The sequence below is a fragment of the Camelus dromedarius genome, chromosome 28 (assembly GCF_036321535.1).
Source record: "Camelus dromedarius isolate mCamDro1 chromosome 28, mCamDro1.pat, whole genome shotgun sequence".
Classification (NCBI taxonomy): Eukaryota; Metazoa; Chordata; class Mammalia; order Artiodactyla; family Camelidae; genus Camelus; species Camelus dromedarius.
In genome coordinates, this window is record NC_087463.1 from 9,218,746 (window position 1) to 9,239,312 (window position 20,567).

General features: G+C 39.8%; 1 protein-coding gene across 2 annotated transcripts; it reads left to right on the forward strand.

Moving 5' to 3' along the window:
• Nucleotides 1-124: 124 nt before the first annotated feature.
• Nucleotides 125-15,881, forward strand: SKA1 (spindle and kinetochore associated complex subunit 1). Of its 2 annotated transcripts, XM_031441897.2 has the most exons (8): nt 125-294; nt 938-1,036; nt 3,919-4,043; nt 5,594-5,691; nt 8,700-8,837; nt 11,803-11,972; nt 12,776-12,931; nt 15,098-15,881. In XM_031441897.2, the coding sequence occupies exons 2-7, from the start codon at nt 949-951 to the stop codon at nt 12,922-12,924; spliced, it is 768 nt and encodes a 255-aa protein (XP_031297757.1). In that variant the 5' UTR covers nt 125-294; nt 938-948; the 3' UTR covers nt 12,925-12,931; nt 15,098-15,881. The 2 variants fall into 2 exon arrangements, with proteins under 2 accessions (XP_031297757.1, XP_031297756.1); XM_031441896.2 differs by lacking the exon at nt 15,098-15,881 and having other exon boundaries at nt 12,776-14,649.
• Nucleotides 15,882-20,567: the final 4,686 nt, after the last annotated feature.

Below are 20,567 nucleotides of genomic sequence, written 5' to 3' on the forward strand. Positions count from 1 at the left end.
GAAGGGCACGCCTCGCGGTAGCCATCTGCACAAAGTCGACACAGCCCCGCCTTTTCCCCGCGCAGGCCCCGCCCCCGGCCCCGCCCAACTGCGGGCCCGGAAAAACGCGTGCGGGAGAGGAAAGGCATTCCGGGAGCGCTGATGTGCGCTTGCGCGGAATGGAGTCCGCGCGGGCAGTTTGAATTTCAGTCCCGGAGTCGGGTCTCGCGATCCTGGGCTTCCCGCCGCGACTGGAAGGGGTCTCCACGCTTCGCGACCCCAGCCACTGGGCCGTTTGCTCCCGGACCCGCGCAGGTTGGAGTCTAGTGTCCAGGATTCCGCCTTCGGAAGCGGCCGGAAGGCATAGCTTGGTCGGGGTGGGGGGCGCGGAGCCGCCGGGTGGGGCGGAGGAGCAGGGCTGGACAGTGCTTCGCTGGGTTAGCTGGAGTGGATGCTTTAGACCTTCTCACCTTATCGGAGTAAACAGTAGTTTAATTTCTTTCCTTCCCCTACTTCCGCCTCCTTACCGACCCCAAATAATAAAACCTGCCCCCCACCCCCAAGCAAAGGAGAAATGCCTATCTGGATCCATTTCTTTGAACTTACTGTGATTTTCCTCGAAATCCTTATATCTTTCGGGTTTTTTAAGAAAATACCAATATTGTCTTTATATATAAAATGTACATCCCCCCACCCCCAAATCCTTAAGTTAATGACGCAGGCTTATCCCCTGTATCCTGGTTTGGGATACATTAATTACAGAAAGGCCTAAAACAAGTCAGTAGTGGACTCTGGTTAGAAACTGAATTTTGTAGAATTGAAAGAAATTGCTCTTGAGTTTTTGTACTTTTCTTAAAGGAGATATGACTTACTGGGTATTTTCCATTCTTAGATTTTGAAAGTGAACAGAAATTTGTCTTTTCTTTTTTTGTGAATGTGTTTATATTTTTTTCTTCAGAGGCTTAAAGGATGGCCTCCTCAGATCTGGAACAACTATGCTCTCATATTAATGAAAAGATTGGCAATATTAAAAAAACTCTGTCATTAAGAAATTGTGGTAAGTAAAACAGATTCCACTGACTTTGTACATACAAAATGCATTTTGATTATTGTTCCACTTTGAATGATATCTTATGCCTGGTTAAGTGAATGTATCTTAGAAAGATAATTTTAAGTTTCAAATAGTGATTTTTAGAACACTCCAGTATCCGTATTTTGAATATTGCAAAGGATACTAAAATGAACTTACGTTGAACCAGCTATTAATTAGCTTTATTTACTCATGTTTTTCTGAGACACACAAGGCAGAATAGTAAGATTTGAAGGTTGTGTAGTTCTAGTGCTAAATAGAGATACTAAAAGACAAACAACCAGAAGTGCAAAAGACCTGTAGAGGTAGAATTAACTCATGATCTGTTTTACAACCTGCTTTGGAGGAAGCTTATCACTATATATCACTAGGAAACAACTAATTGAAAATGAAATCAGTTTTTTCAACATCCAGAAACTTGGAGGTTGTAACCATCTTTGAAAATGTTTTGAAGTGTTGAAAGCAGGTGAAACAATGGAAGTGCAAAGAAATAGGGGATCCTTGTAAAGTCTGGAAAAATATTGTTTACAAAAATGTTGTGCTCCCCAGCCCTGCCTAGGAGAGTGAAAGATTTATTGATAGGTGGAATTCCATCTGCTGGAAAGAGCCTGTTGAACTTGTAGTTTGCATTATGAATTGATAATTTAAAAAAATTCAAATATGAAATTATAATGTTGGAATGTCCTTTGGAATTATACAAGTCCTCCTGAGACTTGGATGCTCTGTCTTTGGTTGAGAACCACTCTTAAAGAGCCTCGTCCGTTTTACAGTTTGCGGCTGACGTATTCTGTAGAAAGTTAAAGCTGAAGGGACTATGGGGGTATTTTCTCAGCCCCCTCATCTCACTCAAGAGGAAACTCAGAAGTCAGATGACCTGCCCAGGTCACCCCCAGCTCATGGGTAGTCTGCTGGGGCTATAGTTTTCTTGTCCTGTTTCCCAGTCTAGTCTTTGTCTACTTCTGTGCCACTTTTATTGAATAATCTGTAAAGGACATCTAGATTTTTAATAAGTAGCCTTGTTTAGATTCTCATTTTGAGGACATGATTACTATTGGATAAATGGAGATAATTTAGAGATCTATAAAACTATCAAACCTTGTATTCAAATGACCCCATCAAAGCATGGGGCCTGGCTGAAGCAGTCTGATTAGATTACTGCATGCTGGGTAATCATCATTTGTGCGTGGGGAGAATAATTTGTCTCCATAGCTTATTTAAGGAAGCCCAGGAATCTGTTCAGCGCTTTGGCTGCTGTAATTGCCTAGATCACTGCTTTCAAAAGCAGTGAAATTGTTTAGTTGATTATTTTATTACAAACCAGTAAACAAGGCCTTACAATTTAGGTGACTGAAAGTTGTTTGTGATACCAGTGTATCCAAATAGTTGTTTCACCCCGTGAAGTTAAATCTCAGTAGAGACATCATTACTCTCATTTACTTATTAATTTGTTTTGGTTGTAATGAACCTACTGTTAAATGCAGTTAGCTTTGCTCTATTAGATTAGATGAATAATAGTTGTGCTTTACTAGGTTCCAGGCACAGTGCTAAACCTGTCATATATTTTTGACTTATCTTCTCAGTAACCCTCTGAGGGTAGGTACTGGAGTCTCTGACTTCAGACCTGGAACCTCTAGCCATCTCCCTCTGCTGTGTCCATAATCAACAGATGTGGTCAAATCATATTTTTACTTGTATGTATTTCATTGGTTGCTAGAAGTGAAGAGGGAAAGATTTGATTATGAGGATAGTTTTTCTTTTGTGCTTTGATCTGCTCTTAAAATTTTTTTATTTTGACCTAGGAAGGGTGGCTAAACTTCAGGAGTAGCTGGCCTGGGGGTCAGCTAGTGTTTAGTCAGAGATGCCTCCACACGGTCCACCAGCTTTCCAGTGAGGATGCTCCCTGTGGGGGGCTGAAGTTAAAAAAAAATCTCTTTTTTACTACTGCTACTTTTATTTCTAGGGAGGAGGTGACACTGATTTTCCCATCCTCGTACCTATGAAGCCAGAGAGAGGGTCTGGGAGGTGGGGCTGGGAGTCTGAGAGCATGCTACTCCCCCCACCTCCCCGACACACTTGAGGGCCGGTGCAGAGTATAAACTTATCTCCCTGGCCAGTGATTGGAATTTTTCAGGTTTGCACGTTCACTGAAGATATAGCCTGTGAAGAGGGGTCCTGGCCTTATTTGAGGTTCTCACTTCCAGCATCCTGTGCTTTGGAGTCCCAAAGCCTTGGTTCTTATTCCCATTAAAAGCAGACACATTAAGCTGCTGAGACAGCCTCCCCCCCCCCCCCCGCCTTCCCCTGCACCCCCGCCCCCCACCCCCCAGATTAGGGCTCCTGCAGCGTCAGCGCACACATGCTGCCTGGTCCGTGGTTCTCGCTTCATGTTGGAGCCTTTGGGGATTTTCCTTATTCTCCTGAGAGCCCAGCTATGCCTGTACAAGGGGGTGTATTTTATCTAGCATTTCCAGGTGTTTTATTGTGGTGGAAAAATTTGCCAGAAACAAAAGATTCAGGGGACACTTTGTACTCACCTCTCCCTTCCTTTTCTTTCATACTACTTAGAAATGAGTTCTTAAGATCATCCATGGCGGCGGGAGGGTATAGCTCCGTGGTAGAGTGCATGCTTAGCGTGCACAAGGTTCTGGGTTCAATCCCCAGTACCTCCGTTAACAACATCAACAAAAAAGTTATCCATGGAGACAATTACCCTAGGGGCTGAAACAGTAGTTCTTTCTCCACCCTCAGTGTCTCTCTCTAAAGTAAAGCTCTGTTCCAAGAGTTCAGTTGGGTACATGTCTGTTACTGCTTTTCCGTATACTTCCATTTTTATTTTTGTTTCTTAATAGGTCAAGAACCTACCTTGAAGACTATATTAAATAAAATAGGAGATGAGATCATTGTAGTAAATGAACTTCTAAATAAACTGGAATCGGAAATTGAGTATCAAGAACAAACCAGCAATTCACTCAAGGTAATGTCTTCCTAGTGCAGAAACAAAATAAAAGGGTAATAGATACAAACTCCCTAATCACCTGGGAGTTCTTAAAGATACTTTAAGTTTATAATGTTCTCAGCTTTGTTAAGTTATTATTAATGATAGAGAATTCCATTTGCATTTAATTTTCCTGGTATAAAGGACTTCAGAGTTCCACAGTTATTTCTTACTCTATGCTGGTAGCCAGTAGAATTGAACTTTACTAAGAAGGACGATTTCCTAAGTCCTGATAGATTTAATTTAAGCATGTGATATCCTGGGAGAGGGGTGGGGAAGGAACGACTGCTCTGGGGGTGGGGAGATGTGGATTCTCACCCTGGCTGCCTATGGCACCCCTGTCACCCTGTGAAGGCCGTTTTTACTCTTGGGGTCTCAGTGTCCTCACTTGGAAAATTATAGGTTATACTGAACTATGTCTCTTCTATTCTGCATTTCCCTATTTCTATAAAATGTAATATAAGGATTCTCAAGTAAAGAAAAATTTGAGCCTCATTCACACACACATTTTGTTCTAAATAAGCCTTCTAGTTGGCTTCAGCCAATAAAAGTGCTTGTGTACTTCCTGATGGGAAAGTACTCGCTCTGTACCATAATTACCTTATGCTGTTAGAGCCATTGATGTGTTCAGTGGGACAAGGTGGCCTCTGTGGTCCCTTTCAGCCTTATACTCCTTAATGTCTGTAAAGATTTTCCAGCTGTAGGACTGTGCATGATTATGCCTATCCTACTATTAGCTGAAATCAAATTAATATCTCTGAACATCATTCAGTTCTTTAAATGAAAGATGTCATATAAACTCAAAACAGAGACCAATATTGGTTTCACTTCTAACCTGCCCAAGAATGCCCAGGGTTAGGTGTGGGTTTAGAGAATGTTCAACTCAGAATTGAAGGTTATTTTTTTAACATTTATATTTATTTCATATTTTTTAAAATTAAATTTGCATGAATTTATAGCCTCAAGTTCTAGGTAAAGTTAAAGACAACACGAAACCAAAGCACTTATGGTCAAGTAGGAATTTTCATTATGCAGGAATATATGCATGTCAGCAACCAAAGCCTTTCCAAGCAGCATCTTGTCCTTGTGTCTTTGCATTTCCGGAATACATTATACCCTGGTGGTGTTAGACAGACAACACTGGGGAACATTTGCTAAGTCAACAAAAGCACTTTACCAGAATGATAAACACAGATCCTCCATATACTTTTTAATTGCTTCCCAAGGTTAAAGTATTTTAAAAGACTTAAATGTCAGCCCTGCTTGTTGTAATGGGATTCTAACACTTGTTCTCTGAAACAATCCAATGGAGAAAAAGAATATATCGCCATCCAAAAACAGCTCTAGGAACCAGAGGGCTCTCTTTTTTTTTTGAATATTGCTGCTTTCAGTGCTTTTCACCCTTTCTGCTTTCTGAACACTCACAACCATTGTGATTCTGATTCACAGTCTTTTGTGCTGTTTATAACATCTTAAAACACACAGGCGGGGCAGATGCTTATTTGTGACCTTTTTTTTTTTAATTTTAGGAACTCTGTGAATCTCTTGAAGAAGATTATAAAGATGTGGAACATCTCAAAGAGAACATTCCTCCCCATTTGCCCCCAGTAACAGTAACCCAGAACTTGTAAGTGTATTTATAATTATTCTTACTATCTGGATTTATAAAACTATTAAACACTTCACATCTTTTTGCTTTTTCATATACTTGCAGTTTTGTTAGTGATTATCCAGTTTTTTTGGTCACTTACACTAGAAATCATCTTTCCTCCATGCTCACCAGTTTTTTTATCCTGCTGTCTCTGAGGAAAATGTTCCCCCCTCTTTCCTAAGGGTGAGTCTCCTCTAGGCTCTCTTTTTCTACTTTTTCTCATTACTTCCCCTTAGAGCAGAGTTTGTCAACCTTGACTCTATGGACCTTTTAGGTCAGATAATTCTTTTTTGTGAGAATAGGATGTTTAGTAGCATCCCTGATCTCTACCAACTGAGTATCAGTAGCACCTCTGTTCCCCTCCTGCACCCACTCCTGTGCCCTGTTGTGACAATGAAAAATGTCTCCAGATATTGCCATTGTCTTTTGGGGGCCATGGGGAGCAGAGTCTCCCTGACCCTTGAGAACCACGGCCTTAGGGTGCATAAGCTTAACGAGCTTCCCATCTTAAGAACAGCCAAAGGAACAAAAAACTTAGCTCTGGTTTTACCCTCAGACTCATGTCGCATCTCTGTCTGTTCACTGCGGGTGTATGTTTGTGCTGCCCTTTTCCCCGAAGTCCCCCAAGCCTGGCTTTTGGCTACTACTAGTACTGTACTTAGGAAGCTGATTGCTTAAAGGTCACAAAGAAGTAAAAAACCCCTCTTCAGTCCTGATTCTTCTTATCAGATTTTATTTTGCTCTCCGTTTGTTTTTGAAATTCTGTTACCTGCACTACCACTGTGCTTCCTTAGTTGTCACCCCACATCTCTGCCCTCCTTTTTCTCTGCCTCCTTTAACTTACAGTTCTCTCCTAAAGCTCCGTTTTGCTCATGCTTGCTCAGCACCACTGTTGACGCTCCTAGACGTCCATCGCGGGCCTCGACGTGGCGTCTAGTTCTGTTTTAATTGATTGCTGGGAATCTCATGAATGAGCTGTCCTCTCCTCCAGCTTGGCGTGTCTAAGACTGAACTGACTGTCTCCTTGTTACTCACATGTCACCTAGATAGGAACTCGGCATCTTCACCCCGTCTTGCTCTGTCATGTAGCCTCAGTCGTCCATTCTGCCTCTGCGGGTTTTATCTGTCCCTGCCCTCCCTCTGTTCTCAGTGCCGGGCTCTGAATGCGATCTCCCATCATCTTTTGCCTTTATGATTTGGGAGCTCCTGTGTTTTGTCTTTCCAGTATTTCTCCACTCCCATTTCTCCAGTCCTCTGCCACCAAAATTATGTTTCTAAAGGGGGGCTCCAAGTATGTAAAACTAAGTTTTATATACTAACTATAACTTAAGTTTTTTAACTTAAGTTTTTTACCTAACTTAAGCTAACTCAAAGTTTTTTAACTTTTGAAATGTATCATATTAAATTTTGTATACAAACTATAACTTAAGTTTTTTAACTAACTTAAGCTAACTTAAGATTTTTAACTTTTGAAATGTACCATGTAAACAGAAAACTGAAGTATTATCAGTGTCAGTTAAAGAGTGATAAACATCAGTGTATCTACAGGTCAGATTAGGAAAGATGACGCTTCTATTGCAAATTCTTCCTCCGTCAAAGAGGTGATCATTCTGGCAGTTATAACAGTCACACTTCTTGCATATGTTTTTCCATAAACAACGCACTGTGTAAGTTTGAAAAACTGAAAGGAAGGCACGAAGCTTGCTGTGTAGGAAAAGAGCCATGTTGCTGCTGGTGGTTGAGGGTCTCCAGGAGAAGAGAAGCTCAGCAGAGTCCCTGGCGTGTCAGGGGGCCTTGGAGTTTCTCTCCAAGAAGAGAAAAATCGTGGACAAGGTCATGAATGAATGCTGGGAACACAGGTCATTGTAGGATATCTGCCAGGGTTATGGGGCCGGACATTGGACACCCAGCAGGAATATGGCCAAGGAATAGAAGGAATTTTCTTCTGAACTCACTGTGGCCTAGCTTCAGCTTTCAGGGCAGGTCAAAGCTGAAAATTTCTGTAGGTGGAAATGGTTATTTTTAGCTGAAAGACACAGCAGGGCCTGAAGGAGAAATCGGGAGCTCCCTTAGCACATGGTTAAGACAGGTAAGTCCAGGTAGGAATCAGCCAGGCTCACTATGGAGTCTCATGTTAGGATTCATGTACAGATGATGGCACCATAGCATCGGGCATCTTTATCTTGACCACCCACAACATGGTCGTCTTGTCATCACACCACCTCAGTCAGGCCTGGTTGCCCTCTGTGTCTGGTACTCAGCTTCATCTTGGGATCTCACTTCCCTGTCTTTCTTGGGATTCCCTTCCCTTGCTCTTGTGTTGGATCTACTCTTTCCTGTATCTCATTTCCTTTTTGGAGCCGTCAAGCCCATATGGCTCAACTGGCTACTGGCAGCAGGGGTCTGTTCCCTCCCTGGCAGTGAAACAACCTAGAAGCTACAGCCTTTTTCTAGACTCCATTTGCTAGTGGGGTGGGAGCTGTAGTAGGCTTCTCATCACTGCAGAAATTGGGCAGGACTGATCTGAGGGTGACCTGTGCTCATTGCTGGCAACTAAAATGAGTCTGCAACAGGCAGGGACTGATGGTAGCAACCAGTGGGATAAATTAAAAAACTGGAAGTATAAGATGATTGATGTTTCCATGACCAGAATAGAAAAATCAGAAGCTGTTTAGAAGTTCAGCTTCATACATGATGACTTTGAGGAGCCAGTGGGATAACCGATGAAGATAATCTAGCATATGTACTACATGCACCCTTGTTTGGGTGTATAAACAACAATTGTGTTACTAAAGATTTGGGAACTTAGTTTGTCAGCATTCTTTCCATGAGCATCAGGGGTGGGGATAGAAAAAAACATTGGCTGTAAAATTATAACAAGATGAATCGTGTGCTCATTACTGATGATCTTCAGGTGCACACCTTTCTGGTGTGCTGCAGAATTCTGACAACTACCTGTACGTCTGTGCATCTCTTCTGTGCAGTGTTAGTGGATCAGATCTTGACCCTGAAGAACCAGTCAAAGTTGAAGAACCTGCACCCACAAAGAAGCCCCTAAAAGAACAAAGAAATATTAAGGAAATGCCATTTATAACTTCTGATGACTTCAGTGGTGTTCCTGCGTACGTATTTAAGATAAATTTTAACATTCAACTCTTTAGTAATCAACATACATGATTGTTTAAATCATAAACTTTGATTATATTAATTGCAATATGCTGTGTTCCAATATTGATCTTTTCCAGAGTAGCTTTGCATTGTACTTTGAAAATGCAGGAAATGTCTTGTTGAAGGTGGTTAAAATCATGTTTTTTATTTAGTTGTGAAAATCTTAGCAAAGAGAGATCTAGACATGGATTCGTTTATTGCTGAGTCTCTCAGGGCCATTTTGTGATACGGATTTATCCAATTACATTTTAGAAGTAGCCTCAGTTTTGCTGCAATTTTAAGGAAAGTGAGTGTATTGTATAGATCCGAGAATTAGAACAGAGTGTTGTATTTGTTTGGTTTCCATTTGTCCGTTACCTTATGCCACACACTTCTTTGAGTCTGTGCTCTATTCTGAGCCCTCGGTCAGAACAGGAGGAGAAGAATACAGGTGTCAATAAGACAAAATTCCTCCCCAAGAGGGAGGGCTCCTTTTTGCTCTTCACAGACGACAGCGATGGGGAACCAATTATGGAAATCCATGTTTTTAAACTTCCATATTTCCAAGGCTTTCCTTAACTTCTCAGCTTTATAGTGTTACATGTGGGTTTTTTTGTTTCTTTTTTTATTACAAATAATGTACGTTGTTAGAAAATGTTTGTTGTCAGAAGATAACTCATCTGTAATTCTACCACCCAGACAAGGTATAGAGTATTTCTTTTCATGTTTTATTTAATTTCACCTGTATAACAAGTTGTTTCTGATTGTTATTACAATAATGTAGTTATACTACAAATTAAATTTACTTTTTATCATGAGCATTTTCCCATCATTAACATTTTTGAAAACTTGTATTTTAATAGTTGTATATTTTATTGTATGTCTGCCTCGTAAGTTATTTAAGGAGGCCTTATTAAATATTTTGGTTGAATGCATTGTTATGAATGATGGTACAATGAAATTTCTTTCTGACAAGTCATGTCTTATTATGGCTTATTATGGCTTGATAGCTCATCTCTTTTTATCACTGACTAATATTCCATTGTCTGGATGTACCACAGATTATCCATTTATTTGTTGAATGACACTTTGGTTACTTCCAGTTTGGAGTGATTATGACTAAAGCTGCTGTAAATATTCATCTGCAGGTTTTTGTACAAATATGTTTTCAGCTCACTTGGGTAAATACCTGTGATCACTGGATAATATGGTAAAACTACATTTAGCTTTGTAAGAAACTGTCAAACTGTCTTCCAAAGTGGCTGTACCTTTTTGCATTCCCAGCAGAATGATAGTTCCTTTTGCTCCACATTCTCACCTGCATTTAGTTTTGTCAGTTTTTCCTAGTTTAGCTGTTTTAATGAGAGTAATCATGTCTCTTTGTTGTTTTAATTTTCAGTTTCCTGGTGACATATATATTGAGCATCTTTCCGTATGCATATTAGCCCCTTGAAAAATACCAGGCTGTTTTAGAGTTCTAAGACTAGGAATGAGGCTGGCATTTCTCTTTAATCTTTTGTTTGTTTGTTTGTTTGTTTGTTTGTTTGTTTGTTTGTTTTGGGTTACTCAGTCATTTCCTTTATTGACAGCTTTATTGTCATTAAAATTCTGTTTGATGCTATTCAGTTTTTTAAGTTGTTGCTGCTCATCAGTTGTGTTGAAGGGAAGAGCAGTGGCTGTGAGGAGCAGTGGAGCAGGAGGGTCTTTAGAAAATGCTTCCTTGAATTCAGAGATAGAGAAGTCATGGTAGAGTATTCATTTTTAAACTAACAGGCTATTTGACAAATGAGAGAAGTTGCAAGATTAGGATAAGGAAGAATATGTCCTAAGCATGGGGCTTTTATGTATTTATCTTTAAGTTAACCCTGAGGCGGAATTAAAATGGAAAACATTGACACCTTTTGAGGAAACTGGGGGACAGTTCAGGTGGTTGAAAGGAATTGCATTGTGGAGGGCTGTAGCATCAACCGTTCATGGAAATTCTGATTAGAAAAATGAGTAGCAACAAATGAATTTAGAAGAGAAGGAAATAATGAAAATGAATGGGTTTTGGTCAGTAGGAACATTTTCCTTTAAACATATTTATATATTATTTTACATTAAGGAGCTTTTGATTAGAAAACTGCCCCTTTGAATAGAGGCGAAGGACAGAGTTTAACATAATGAATCCACTGTTTGTTTGAGGGAAAAGTTGAAGCAGATCATTAAAGTTTTGTTTTTGACATGTACAGATCACTCAAAATTGAGGGTCTCCTATATTTATATTCTGAGACTGGTGACTGGGAGGACGGGCAGGGGGGAGATGCGGAGTGGGAGACTGTGCTCCAAAGGCATGTGTGCTCAGCAATGAAGAGCGAGGCTGCCCGCTTTCTCCTCTGCTGGCAGCTCCACTTCTGGACCCTTGTCCCTTCGCATCCCTGTTCTTCTCCATCAGCGTTGTCATCCTGGTTGTCATCCTCCATCTTCCCTTCCTCCTCTGCCGCCTCCTCCTTTTTACTTTCTCTCTCTGAACAGAAGTGTTTCTGCAGAAAACTAGCGTGGTGTGATTTATGTAATTTATTAATACCGAAATTTTTCTTTCCCTTTCTCACAAACATTTGAAAATATTTAAATAAGCTTCTATATTGCCATGAACCAGTCCATCTGAATCAGAGTTTGAGAATGTATTTTAAATTGTAATATTAACTCTATAGGTGGAGAATAGAGGTTTATGGCTTCAGATATAATGAGGGAAGACAAACACTAATATATTGTGGTCTCCGTTTAATTTTTCAACTCTTGAGATGTGTCTGGTTTATTTAGAAGTTGATATTTGATTTTTTTATAAAGGGTACTAGTAGATTTGCTGCTCTATAAAGTTATCATATGTAAATATTTTTGAAAGAAAACAACTTTGTATGAGGATTCTTTAAAAAAGTTAATCATTTTCTTTTTTTATAGGTACATGAAATCCCGCTTAACCTATTGTCAAATTAATGATGTTATTAAAGAAATCAACAAGGCAGTAGTTAGTAAATATAAGATCCTACATCAACCAAAAAAGTCTATGAATTCTGTGGCCAGAAATCTGTATCACCGATTTATTGATGAAGAAACGAAGGAAACCAAAGGTAAAATGAGAGTATGTATGTGTGTACATGTCAGCTGTTTGGAGAGCAATGAAATCATAAGAAAGGAAAGTGATTGTTCTTAACCAGGGGCACTTTTCCCACCAGGGAACATTTGGCCATTTCTGGAGACATTTTTGGTTGTTCCACCTGGGGTTGGGGGTGCTACTGGCATCTAATAGAGGACCAGGGATGCTGCTGAAGTACCTTATGACGTACAAGACAGCTCCCACAAAAAAGAATTATCTAGCCCCAAATGTCTGTAGTCCTGAGGCTGAGAAACACTGCGTGGGAGTCTTATCACGGAACAGTACCTGATGTTGTCAGAATTAGAACAGTAATGACAACAGTTGGTCATGCTTGTATAGAACTTACGATGTGCCGGATAGCGTGCTGAGAGCTTTGGTCCTCAGTGTCCTTATGAGGTGTGTACGCTTCACCACTTGCATTTTGCAGACTAGGCAAAGAGGGCTTACGTTCCTTGCCCAAGTTCAGCCAGTTAAGTGTTAGAGCCGCTGTGGGGTTCATTCTCTTAACCGTTATCCCGTACTGACTCTTGAAAAGTGCATTGTCCAAAAGATGCCAACAGAGAATCAGTGATACAGTAAGCAGGGCTACATTTCTGAAATTGTACAATAAATATTGTGCAATTTCAGTTGAAAGAGTAATTACTATTTTAGCAAGAATACCAGTTCTCATTTCAGTTGGATGATAGTAAAGATGATGAACGTCATTCATATTCACCTGTAATGCTTTATCTTGAAAGTTGTCCTTGTAAAAATTACCATTAATATCTTTATTTTCAGGGCATTATTTTATAGTGGAAGCTGACATAAAGGAGTTCACAACCTTGAAAGTTGACAAGAGGTTTCACGTGATACTGAATATTTTACGACACTGCCGGAGGCTGTCAGAGGTCCGAGGGGGAGGACTTACCCGATATGTTATAACGTGAGGCCCCTGTAAGCTTTTGAACCAGCCAACAATAGAGTTTATAGACTATTCCTATAGTTTCCTAATATGTAATTTGTTTATATATAATTTCTTTAGCTTTTTCATTTTCTTCATTTCTTATAAAGATGAAACTCTTAAAAAATAAAGTATGTACATTTTAAAATTCTCTTCTAGTAAATATATAACCACCTACTATATAAGCCTCTGTTCTAGGCGTATAATGGAACTAAAAAATGTTCACAGTTAGTTTTGGTGTTTAGTGACAGTGCTGCCGGTCCCTGTAAGAGGTGCAGATGTGCTAATACAAGTTAGAGTTCAAGAAGATAAGAGCCAGTCTACCCAGGCTCTTTGGAATTAAAGGTCCTTAGTGTCTAAATTCCACAAATGGTATTTCAGTCTATAGGCAAAAGTTGGATTTAGAGGCAGCCCACCCATGTGATTATTTTGCTTTCCCACATGTGATTAATGAATAGCTTGCCTGAAATGCATTCAGTGTAAACCAATCTGTAAACATCAACCTGTAATGAAATTGTAACAAAAGGATATTTGAGATGAAAAAGATGATAAAATAACATGTGTAAGCAGATTGATAGTGGTCATGGAAAACAAACGAGTGGTTGGATTGTAAGAATTTAACTGTTTCTCTTCCATACTTGGGGAGACTGTTTGTCTGTGTCATAGTGTTCTCCAGAGAAACAGAACCAATAGGGATACCTACCTATCTGTCTGTGTATCTGTCTGTGGAGATTTATTTTGAGGAATTGGCTTACATGATTATGGAGGCTGAGAGGTCCCCAGATCTGCTGTCTGCAAGCTGGAGGCCCAGGAAAGCCTGTAGTGTGATTCAGCCTGGGTCCAAAGGCCTGAGAATCAGGGACCTGGACCAGAGTGGATGAGATGAGATGTTGCAGTGCAGCAGTGAGGCAGGAAAAAGGAGCAGACTGCACCCTCCCTCCTCAGTCTTTTGGTCTGTTCAGGTCTTGGATGGAGGGGAAGATGCCCATCCACACAGGGGAGGGGAGTTAGCTTTACTGAGTCCACTGATTCCAATGCTAATCTCATCTAGAAACCCTCACAGATACACCCAGAAGCAGCGTTTAACGGGGCCCCCTGGCCAGTTAAGTCGTCACATAAAGTTAACCAGCACAGCCTGTGTCCCTTCCACCTGCTTGTAGCTGAGGAAAAAAATGTCAGGCTAACACTGTCTCGTGAAGGCCACAGAATACATTATAGGCACTGCTTATTTATTGTTATCCTTTCTTTCTCCCTAAAATTTTTTTCCATGAAGGTATTTTTTGTTTGTTGGTTGGTTTGTTTTTAATTGAAGTAGAGTCAGTTTACAATGTTGTGTCAGTTTCTGGTGTACAGCTTGTTTCAGTCATACATGTACATACATACATTCGTTTTCATATTTTTCATTTAAGGTTACTACAAGATATTGAATAGAGTTCCCTGTGCTGTACAGTATAAACTTGTTATCTGTTTCGTATATAGTAGTTAATATCTGTAAATCTTGAACTCCCAATTTATTCCTTCCCACCCCCTTTCTGCCCCGGTAACCATGACTTTCTTTTCTATGTCTGAGTCTGTTTCTGTTCTGTAAATAAGTTCATTTTTGTCTTTTGGTTTTTTTTAGATTCCACATATAAGTGATATCATGTGATGTTTTTCTTTCTCCCTAATTTAAATGCAGATGTTTATTTCGTATCTCAGTTTAAATAAAAATAATGGCATTTACTTTGTTTTAAGTCTTGCTTGATTTTTCTCTATGAATCATTTTTCCCTGTGTTCTCTATCAAAAACATTTTCTCTGTTTACGATTTTTTCCCTGAAACTCGTATTAAACAACTGTGTCGGTAAGCTTGTTTAATTCTTGTAGAATGGATACTGAGTCTCTATTTAAATTGTCAGCAATGTAATCAATTTGTTACATTAACTTAGGGATACAGCTGGGTAAAATCAGATTCCTCAAAGGATAATAAAGACAATTTTCAAACAAGAACTAATTTCTGTTACTTGAACTTCATTTTCAAGCAAAATGACAGGCTTGTTCTACTTACTTATTTTTGAAAATAACATTTTAAAAAAATCTAATTTTGAAAGAGCCTGTGGTCCTGGGTCTCTGCCTTCTGATCTATTTCCACCCTTTCCTTGCCCTCCATCTTCTCTTGCAGTATTTTAGTAGCTGGTGGCCGAGAAGCACCCTTCCTGTCCAGTCCTCCTGCAGCATGGCTCTCTCCAGAACTTTAGGGACCGAACCTCATGCCACAGCTTTCTGCTGCAGGTTCCGCAGCCTGGAGGGGAACAGATTCCAGCTGGCTGTCTCTGGCTGGATACCACAGAGTTTGATGCTGTGGTTTACCACCTTCTTGTCCTGCCAGCCTGTGGATCCCAGGTAGGAGAGACCCAGGACCTCATTCAGGCTTCTATGTTGATGTGCTAATTTCATATGATAAAATCTTTAATCTGTCCGTTTATAAGTTCTGTTTGCTGGAAAAGTTGGTTATTTGTGGACAAAACATTTTTTCCAGGTAACACAGGCTAGTTATAAATGATGCTGGTAGATCGCCACCTGTCTTGTTTGCCCCTCCTCAGGTTACTCTGTCCCCTTTTACGTTTCCTAACTGTCCAGATGTCCCGTCAGATTCTTTGGCCTCATCCAGTTTGTATGTCTAGATGTGGATCTTCTTGTATCCTAGTTTCTAGTTACAAAGGGGAAATGTAACTTGAAATGAAGAGATTTGACTATCACTGCTTGTGGCAGATCTTACTTTCCAAAGACTGGTGGATGGATGGGAGAATTCCGTATTCCATCCCGCGTGCTCTTCCAGCGTGATGTCAGCATTCTTCTATGAAGAGGCAAGATACCTGTTCCCTCTCTTTGAATCTGGGCATATCTTTGTAACTGCTTCAGCCAGTAGAATGGACTAGGATATGCCACTGCCTGATTTCCAAGCTAGCTATTAAAGAGAATATGAATTCCATCTGGTCTCTTTCTTGGGGTGCTTGCCTTTGGAACCCTGTCACCATCTTGTGAGAAAGCCCAGGCTACATAGAGAGGTCACATTAACTGCCACTGACATCCAGGCATGTGGAGCAAATGATTGTAGTCCTGAGGTCCCAGACAGCAAGGAGCAAAGACAAGCTGCCCCTGCTATGCTCTGAATTTAGGACTGGCAGAAACCATGAAAAATAAATGATTGTGGTAGTTTAAAGACACTGTTTTTGCATGATTTATCATACAAGAGATAAGGAAAGCACTACTCAAACTTAGCGTCACCACCATAGTGAAACATCCTGACATATGCCTCCTAAAGTGACACGGAATACTGTCAAAAACATTCAACTTGAATGTGAAGAAGACTTTAGCTCTGTCATCTAGTTTATAGAAAACAAGGGATACAGAACCAAGCTAAATGTCATCGTGAAGAAATAATAAGTCAACTCCAGATATAACATAAATAACCTGGTCTCTTAAAAACAAGTCAGTAACGGGAAAAAGAAGGGGTCCTGTTCTGGATTAAAAGAGACTAAGCAGAATCAATATAAACCATGAACCTTGATTCCGTTTGAAAAAAAGATCTAGGGATAATTGTGGAAATTTTAGTTTGGGTTGTAAAGTAGTTTGTAGTTTGCCATGAAAGAATTAGTATCCATTTTCTTGGGTATGATAATAGTATTGTGGTTATGTAGGAGAGTATCTTTATTTTCTGCAGATGTATCTGAAGTATTTAGGGATAAAACAATATGCTCTAAAATGGCCAAGCAATATAATAAGATACACACATAGAGCACGTATGGCCAAGTATTAAAAATTGTTCAGTCTTGCCAATTGCTATAACGGCATTCATTGTATTATTCTTTCTAATTTTATGTGTTAAAATTTTTTCCTAATAAAATTTAGGATACTTGTGAAACAAACACACTGACTAGATATTTACATCTCATGAAAAGACAGATCAGAACTTGTTGCTGGTGAAGTGAACCTGGCAAGGAAGGGTTGTTAGCAATCAGTGAGGTGCTCATGGGCCACTTCCGGTGCTTGTGAATTCAGGCTCCCGCATCCTTTCTTCCCAGCACTGCGCCCTGAGCCTTGGCTGGGTGCTTGGACTTTATGCATTAGATGCAATGGGCAAAGGCAGGAATTTCTTGGAATTATGCTAGATGTAAATATTGTTATATTTACACACAAAAGCAATGTATTGGGCATCTAACTTACACGTGGGGAAATGACACGCAGTGTCCAGAGCTTGATATCACAAAAACGTGTCACTTTTAATGAACCAGCGTTTCCAATAAGCTCAGGCAGAACATACACTCTGCGGGTGATTAACATGGACAGATGTTTATTTCCAATGCAGGTTTAATTCAGTTATGGGCCTATGTGCCTGTTTTTTCTTTGTAACAACTGTAGTGCAATTTCAGACTAATACTTTAAAGCTAGGATCAACTTGACACCTCAAAAAGCTCGGGTATTTTAAATTTCCTTCCTTTCAATGGGTCAACATGACAAATGTGGGCTATTCTAATTACAAAAGTTTTCTTGGTAGAGTGACTGTGAGGTCTGCCTCAGCTGCATACGAAAAACTGCAACCCTAATCCTTAGTTGTGACTCAGAAATCAGATTATTTCTTGGGAATACTGTCTTCAACTTTAAAAAATAATTCAGCAACATGATGCATCAAAAAGAAAACTTAAGCGTCAGAAGCCTGGTTCTAGTCTTAGCTCTGCCATTTACTCTCTCGGTTCTTCCTTCAAAAATTTGACCCCTTCTCACAAGCTACCACCTGGTCCCAAACATCTCGCCTGGATTAATCCAAAGCTTCCTAATTGGTCTCTGTGTTTGTTCTTGCCCCACTACTGTCTATTCACAGGAACCGAAGTTTGAGTAGGTCACTCCGTTACTCAGAAACCTTCAATAGCTCCCCATTTCTTACAGAGCAAAGGCTGAATCCTTACAAAGGCCCATGAGGCCCTCCCTGGGTCCCCCCCTCAAGCTCAGTGGTATCATCTCCTCCTCCATTTCCCAGCTCTGCTCCAGCCACTCCGGCCTGCATGCTCTTTCTGCAACAGGCCGAGCATGAGTCTTCCCAGACCTTTGCACTGGCTGTTACCTCTGCCCAGAAAGCTCCTCACCCTTCACCCATGTGACACTCCCCTTACCTCCTTTATATCGGTTCAGGGCCATTTGATCCCTTAGGATCCCAGACTATCTTACATTTATTTATTTACAGCTCCCTCTATAACACTCTCTCCTTATCTGCTTTATTTTTCTTCCTAGCACATATGTTTATCTGATGGTTTATGTATTTTACCTATTTATGTGTCTTTTTTGCCCCACTAAAATATAAACTCCCGAGGCCGGGAGTTTTTGTCTCTTATTCAGCCACTCTGACAGGAATTTCCAGCAGAGGGCGCTAAATGAGCACTTACAGAACCCACATTAACTGACAGTTTGTGGCTGTGGGCAAGTGACTTCACCTTTCCAGGTCCCAGTTTTCTCCAGTATGTATTGAGATGTTGAACAAAAATTTCTCTCAGGACCTTCTAGTTTTAATATTCTATGGTTCTAATATTCCCAGCTACTTCTGGGAAATACGTTGAAATTAAAGGATATTCTGTCTGGCAGGATTATAAAAAATTGTTAAACACATATATATTCTGCTGATAATTACTTGGGACTCTCATCTTTTAACCAAAGACTCTGTAAAGTATTAAGCTTCAAGAAATACTGAAATTCTAAGTTACTAGTTAAATAATAGAAGCTTCCATTGACTGACATTTATAAAAAAAAAAATTTTCAGCCAACATGTTCAGTTTTCTAATTGATTCTGCTTATTGGAAATAGTTTTAAGATTTCACAATTTATAAATGTTATGCTTAATCATAAATGGAACTACTGTGGTGCACTGAATAGAACTATGTGTTATGAATGCAGTTTTGTTTCATAATATTAAATGATTTCTTTTATGAAACATTCCAGCTCCTGATAAACCATTGCCATTGTTCTGTAAATATATCTACTAATACAAGTGGCATAAAAGAAGGGTTACTCAAGACACTGAACACTCCTGGGTATATTTCAGACAGTGTTATTTAAACTGGTGCCAAGACCATATATAGGATTATAAAGTAGAAATAATTTAACATAATGCCAATTGAACTTTGTTCAAGTTAGGTTGACTCAAGAGAATTCTCTAAGGAAAACACAAGAGAAGCATTTATCAGAAATTATGGTATTTAGCAAGTTATATCTCAAATTCTTTTTTATGAATATCCTTTTGCCCTGCTGTATTGAAAGTAGTAAATTAGATGACTAGGAGACTACATCATTTTTTGAAATTGAGATTAAATTTTCCTACAGTGAAATGCACAGATCTCAAGGCTACAGATCAATGAGTATTGACCAGTGCATACACCCATGTAACCCAAACCCCTATCATTCTTCTATTTTTTTCTTAAACTTTTTATTTTGCGACAAATATAGGTTACAGGCAGTTGTAAAAAGTAACATGGAGAGAGCTCCGTACCCTTTAGTCCTTACGTCAGCAGTAACATCTTGCACAAGTACAGTACAACCTCAGAACCAGTATGTTGACACTGATGCAGTAGAGGTACAGAACATTCCCATCCCCCGGGATCCCTCACATGGCCCCTTTATAGCCACACCCCCTCCCCTTAGACCATCAGTCACCTCCTTAGCCCCTGACAACCACTCATCTGTTCTCTATTTCCATAATTTTGTCATTTCAAGAATGTTACATAAATGGAATGATAACAGTATGAAACCAGTTGAGACTGGCTTTTTCACTCAATAGAATTTTTTGGAGATTTATTCAGCTGTTGCACATATCAACAGTTCCTTTTTATTGCTGAGTAGTGTTCCCCAGTGCGAATGGACCATCTTGGCTTAATCATTCCACCTGGTGAAGTGCTGCTGAGTTGTTTCCAGTTTGCGGCTCTCACGAATTCAGCTGCTATCAACATCTGAGTACAGGTTTATGTGGGAACATAAATCTTCATTTATCTGGGAGTGCAACTCCCAGGAGCTCAATTGCTGGATCTTGTAGTAGCTGCATGTTTAGTTTTTTAGTTTATTTTTTTTTTAACTGACAAATTGTTTCCCAAAGTGGCTGTACCGTTTTAAGTTTCCCTCTGAGCACTGCTTTCAGTGCATCCCACAAATAGTGGTAAGTTGTTTTGTCATTTTGCTTCCTTCAAAATATTTCAAAATTTATCAAAATTTCTCTCGAGACTCCTTTACTACCCATGTGTTATTTAGAAGTGTGTTGTTTAATCTCCATATATTTTGCGATTTCCCAGCTATCTTTCTGTTCTTGATTTTTAGTTTAACTCCACGTTGGTCTGAAGACATACTTTTGTATGAGTTCTAGTTTATAAATTTGTTATGGTGTTACTTATGGCCAGGGATGTGGTTTATCCTGGTGAATATTCCACGTGAGCTTGTGAAGAATGTGTAGTCTGCTGTTGTTGGATGAAATATTCTGTGGATGCCAATTAAATCTGGTTGATTGATGGTGCTGTTCAACTCAACTATGTCCTTACTGACTTCGTGCCTGCTGCATCTGTCGATTACCCAGAGTCTCCAACTACAATCGTGGCTTTGTCCTCGCAGTTCCATTT

Bases quoted from the DNA above. Each gene is read 5' to 3' on its own strand.
- SKA1 (XM_031441897.2), top strand. From the start codon at position 949: ATGGCCTCCTCAGATCTGGAACAACTATGCTCTCATATTAATGAAAAG. The intron at 4,044-5,593 runs GTAATGTCTTCC...TTTTAATTTTAG, and splicing joins AAACCAGCAATTCACTCAAG to GAACTCTGTGAATCTCTTGA. The intron at 5,692-8,699 runs GTAAGTGTATTT...TCTTCTGTGCAG, and splicing joins GTAACAGTAACCCAGAACTT to TGTTAGTGGATCAGATCTTG.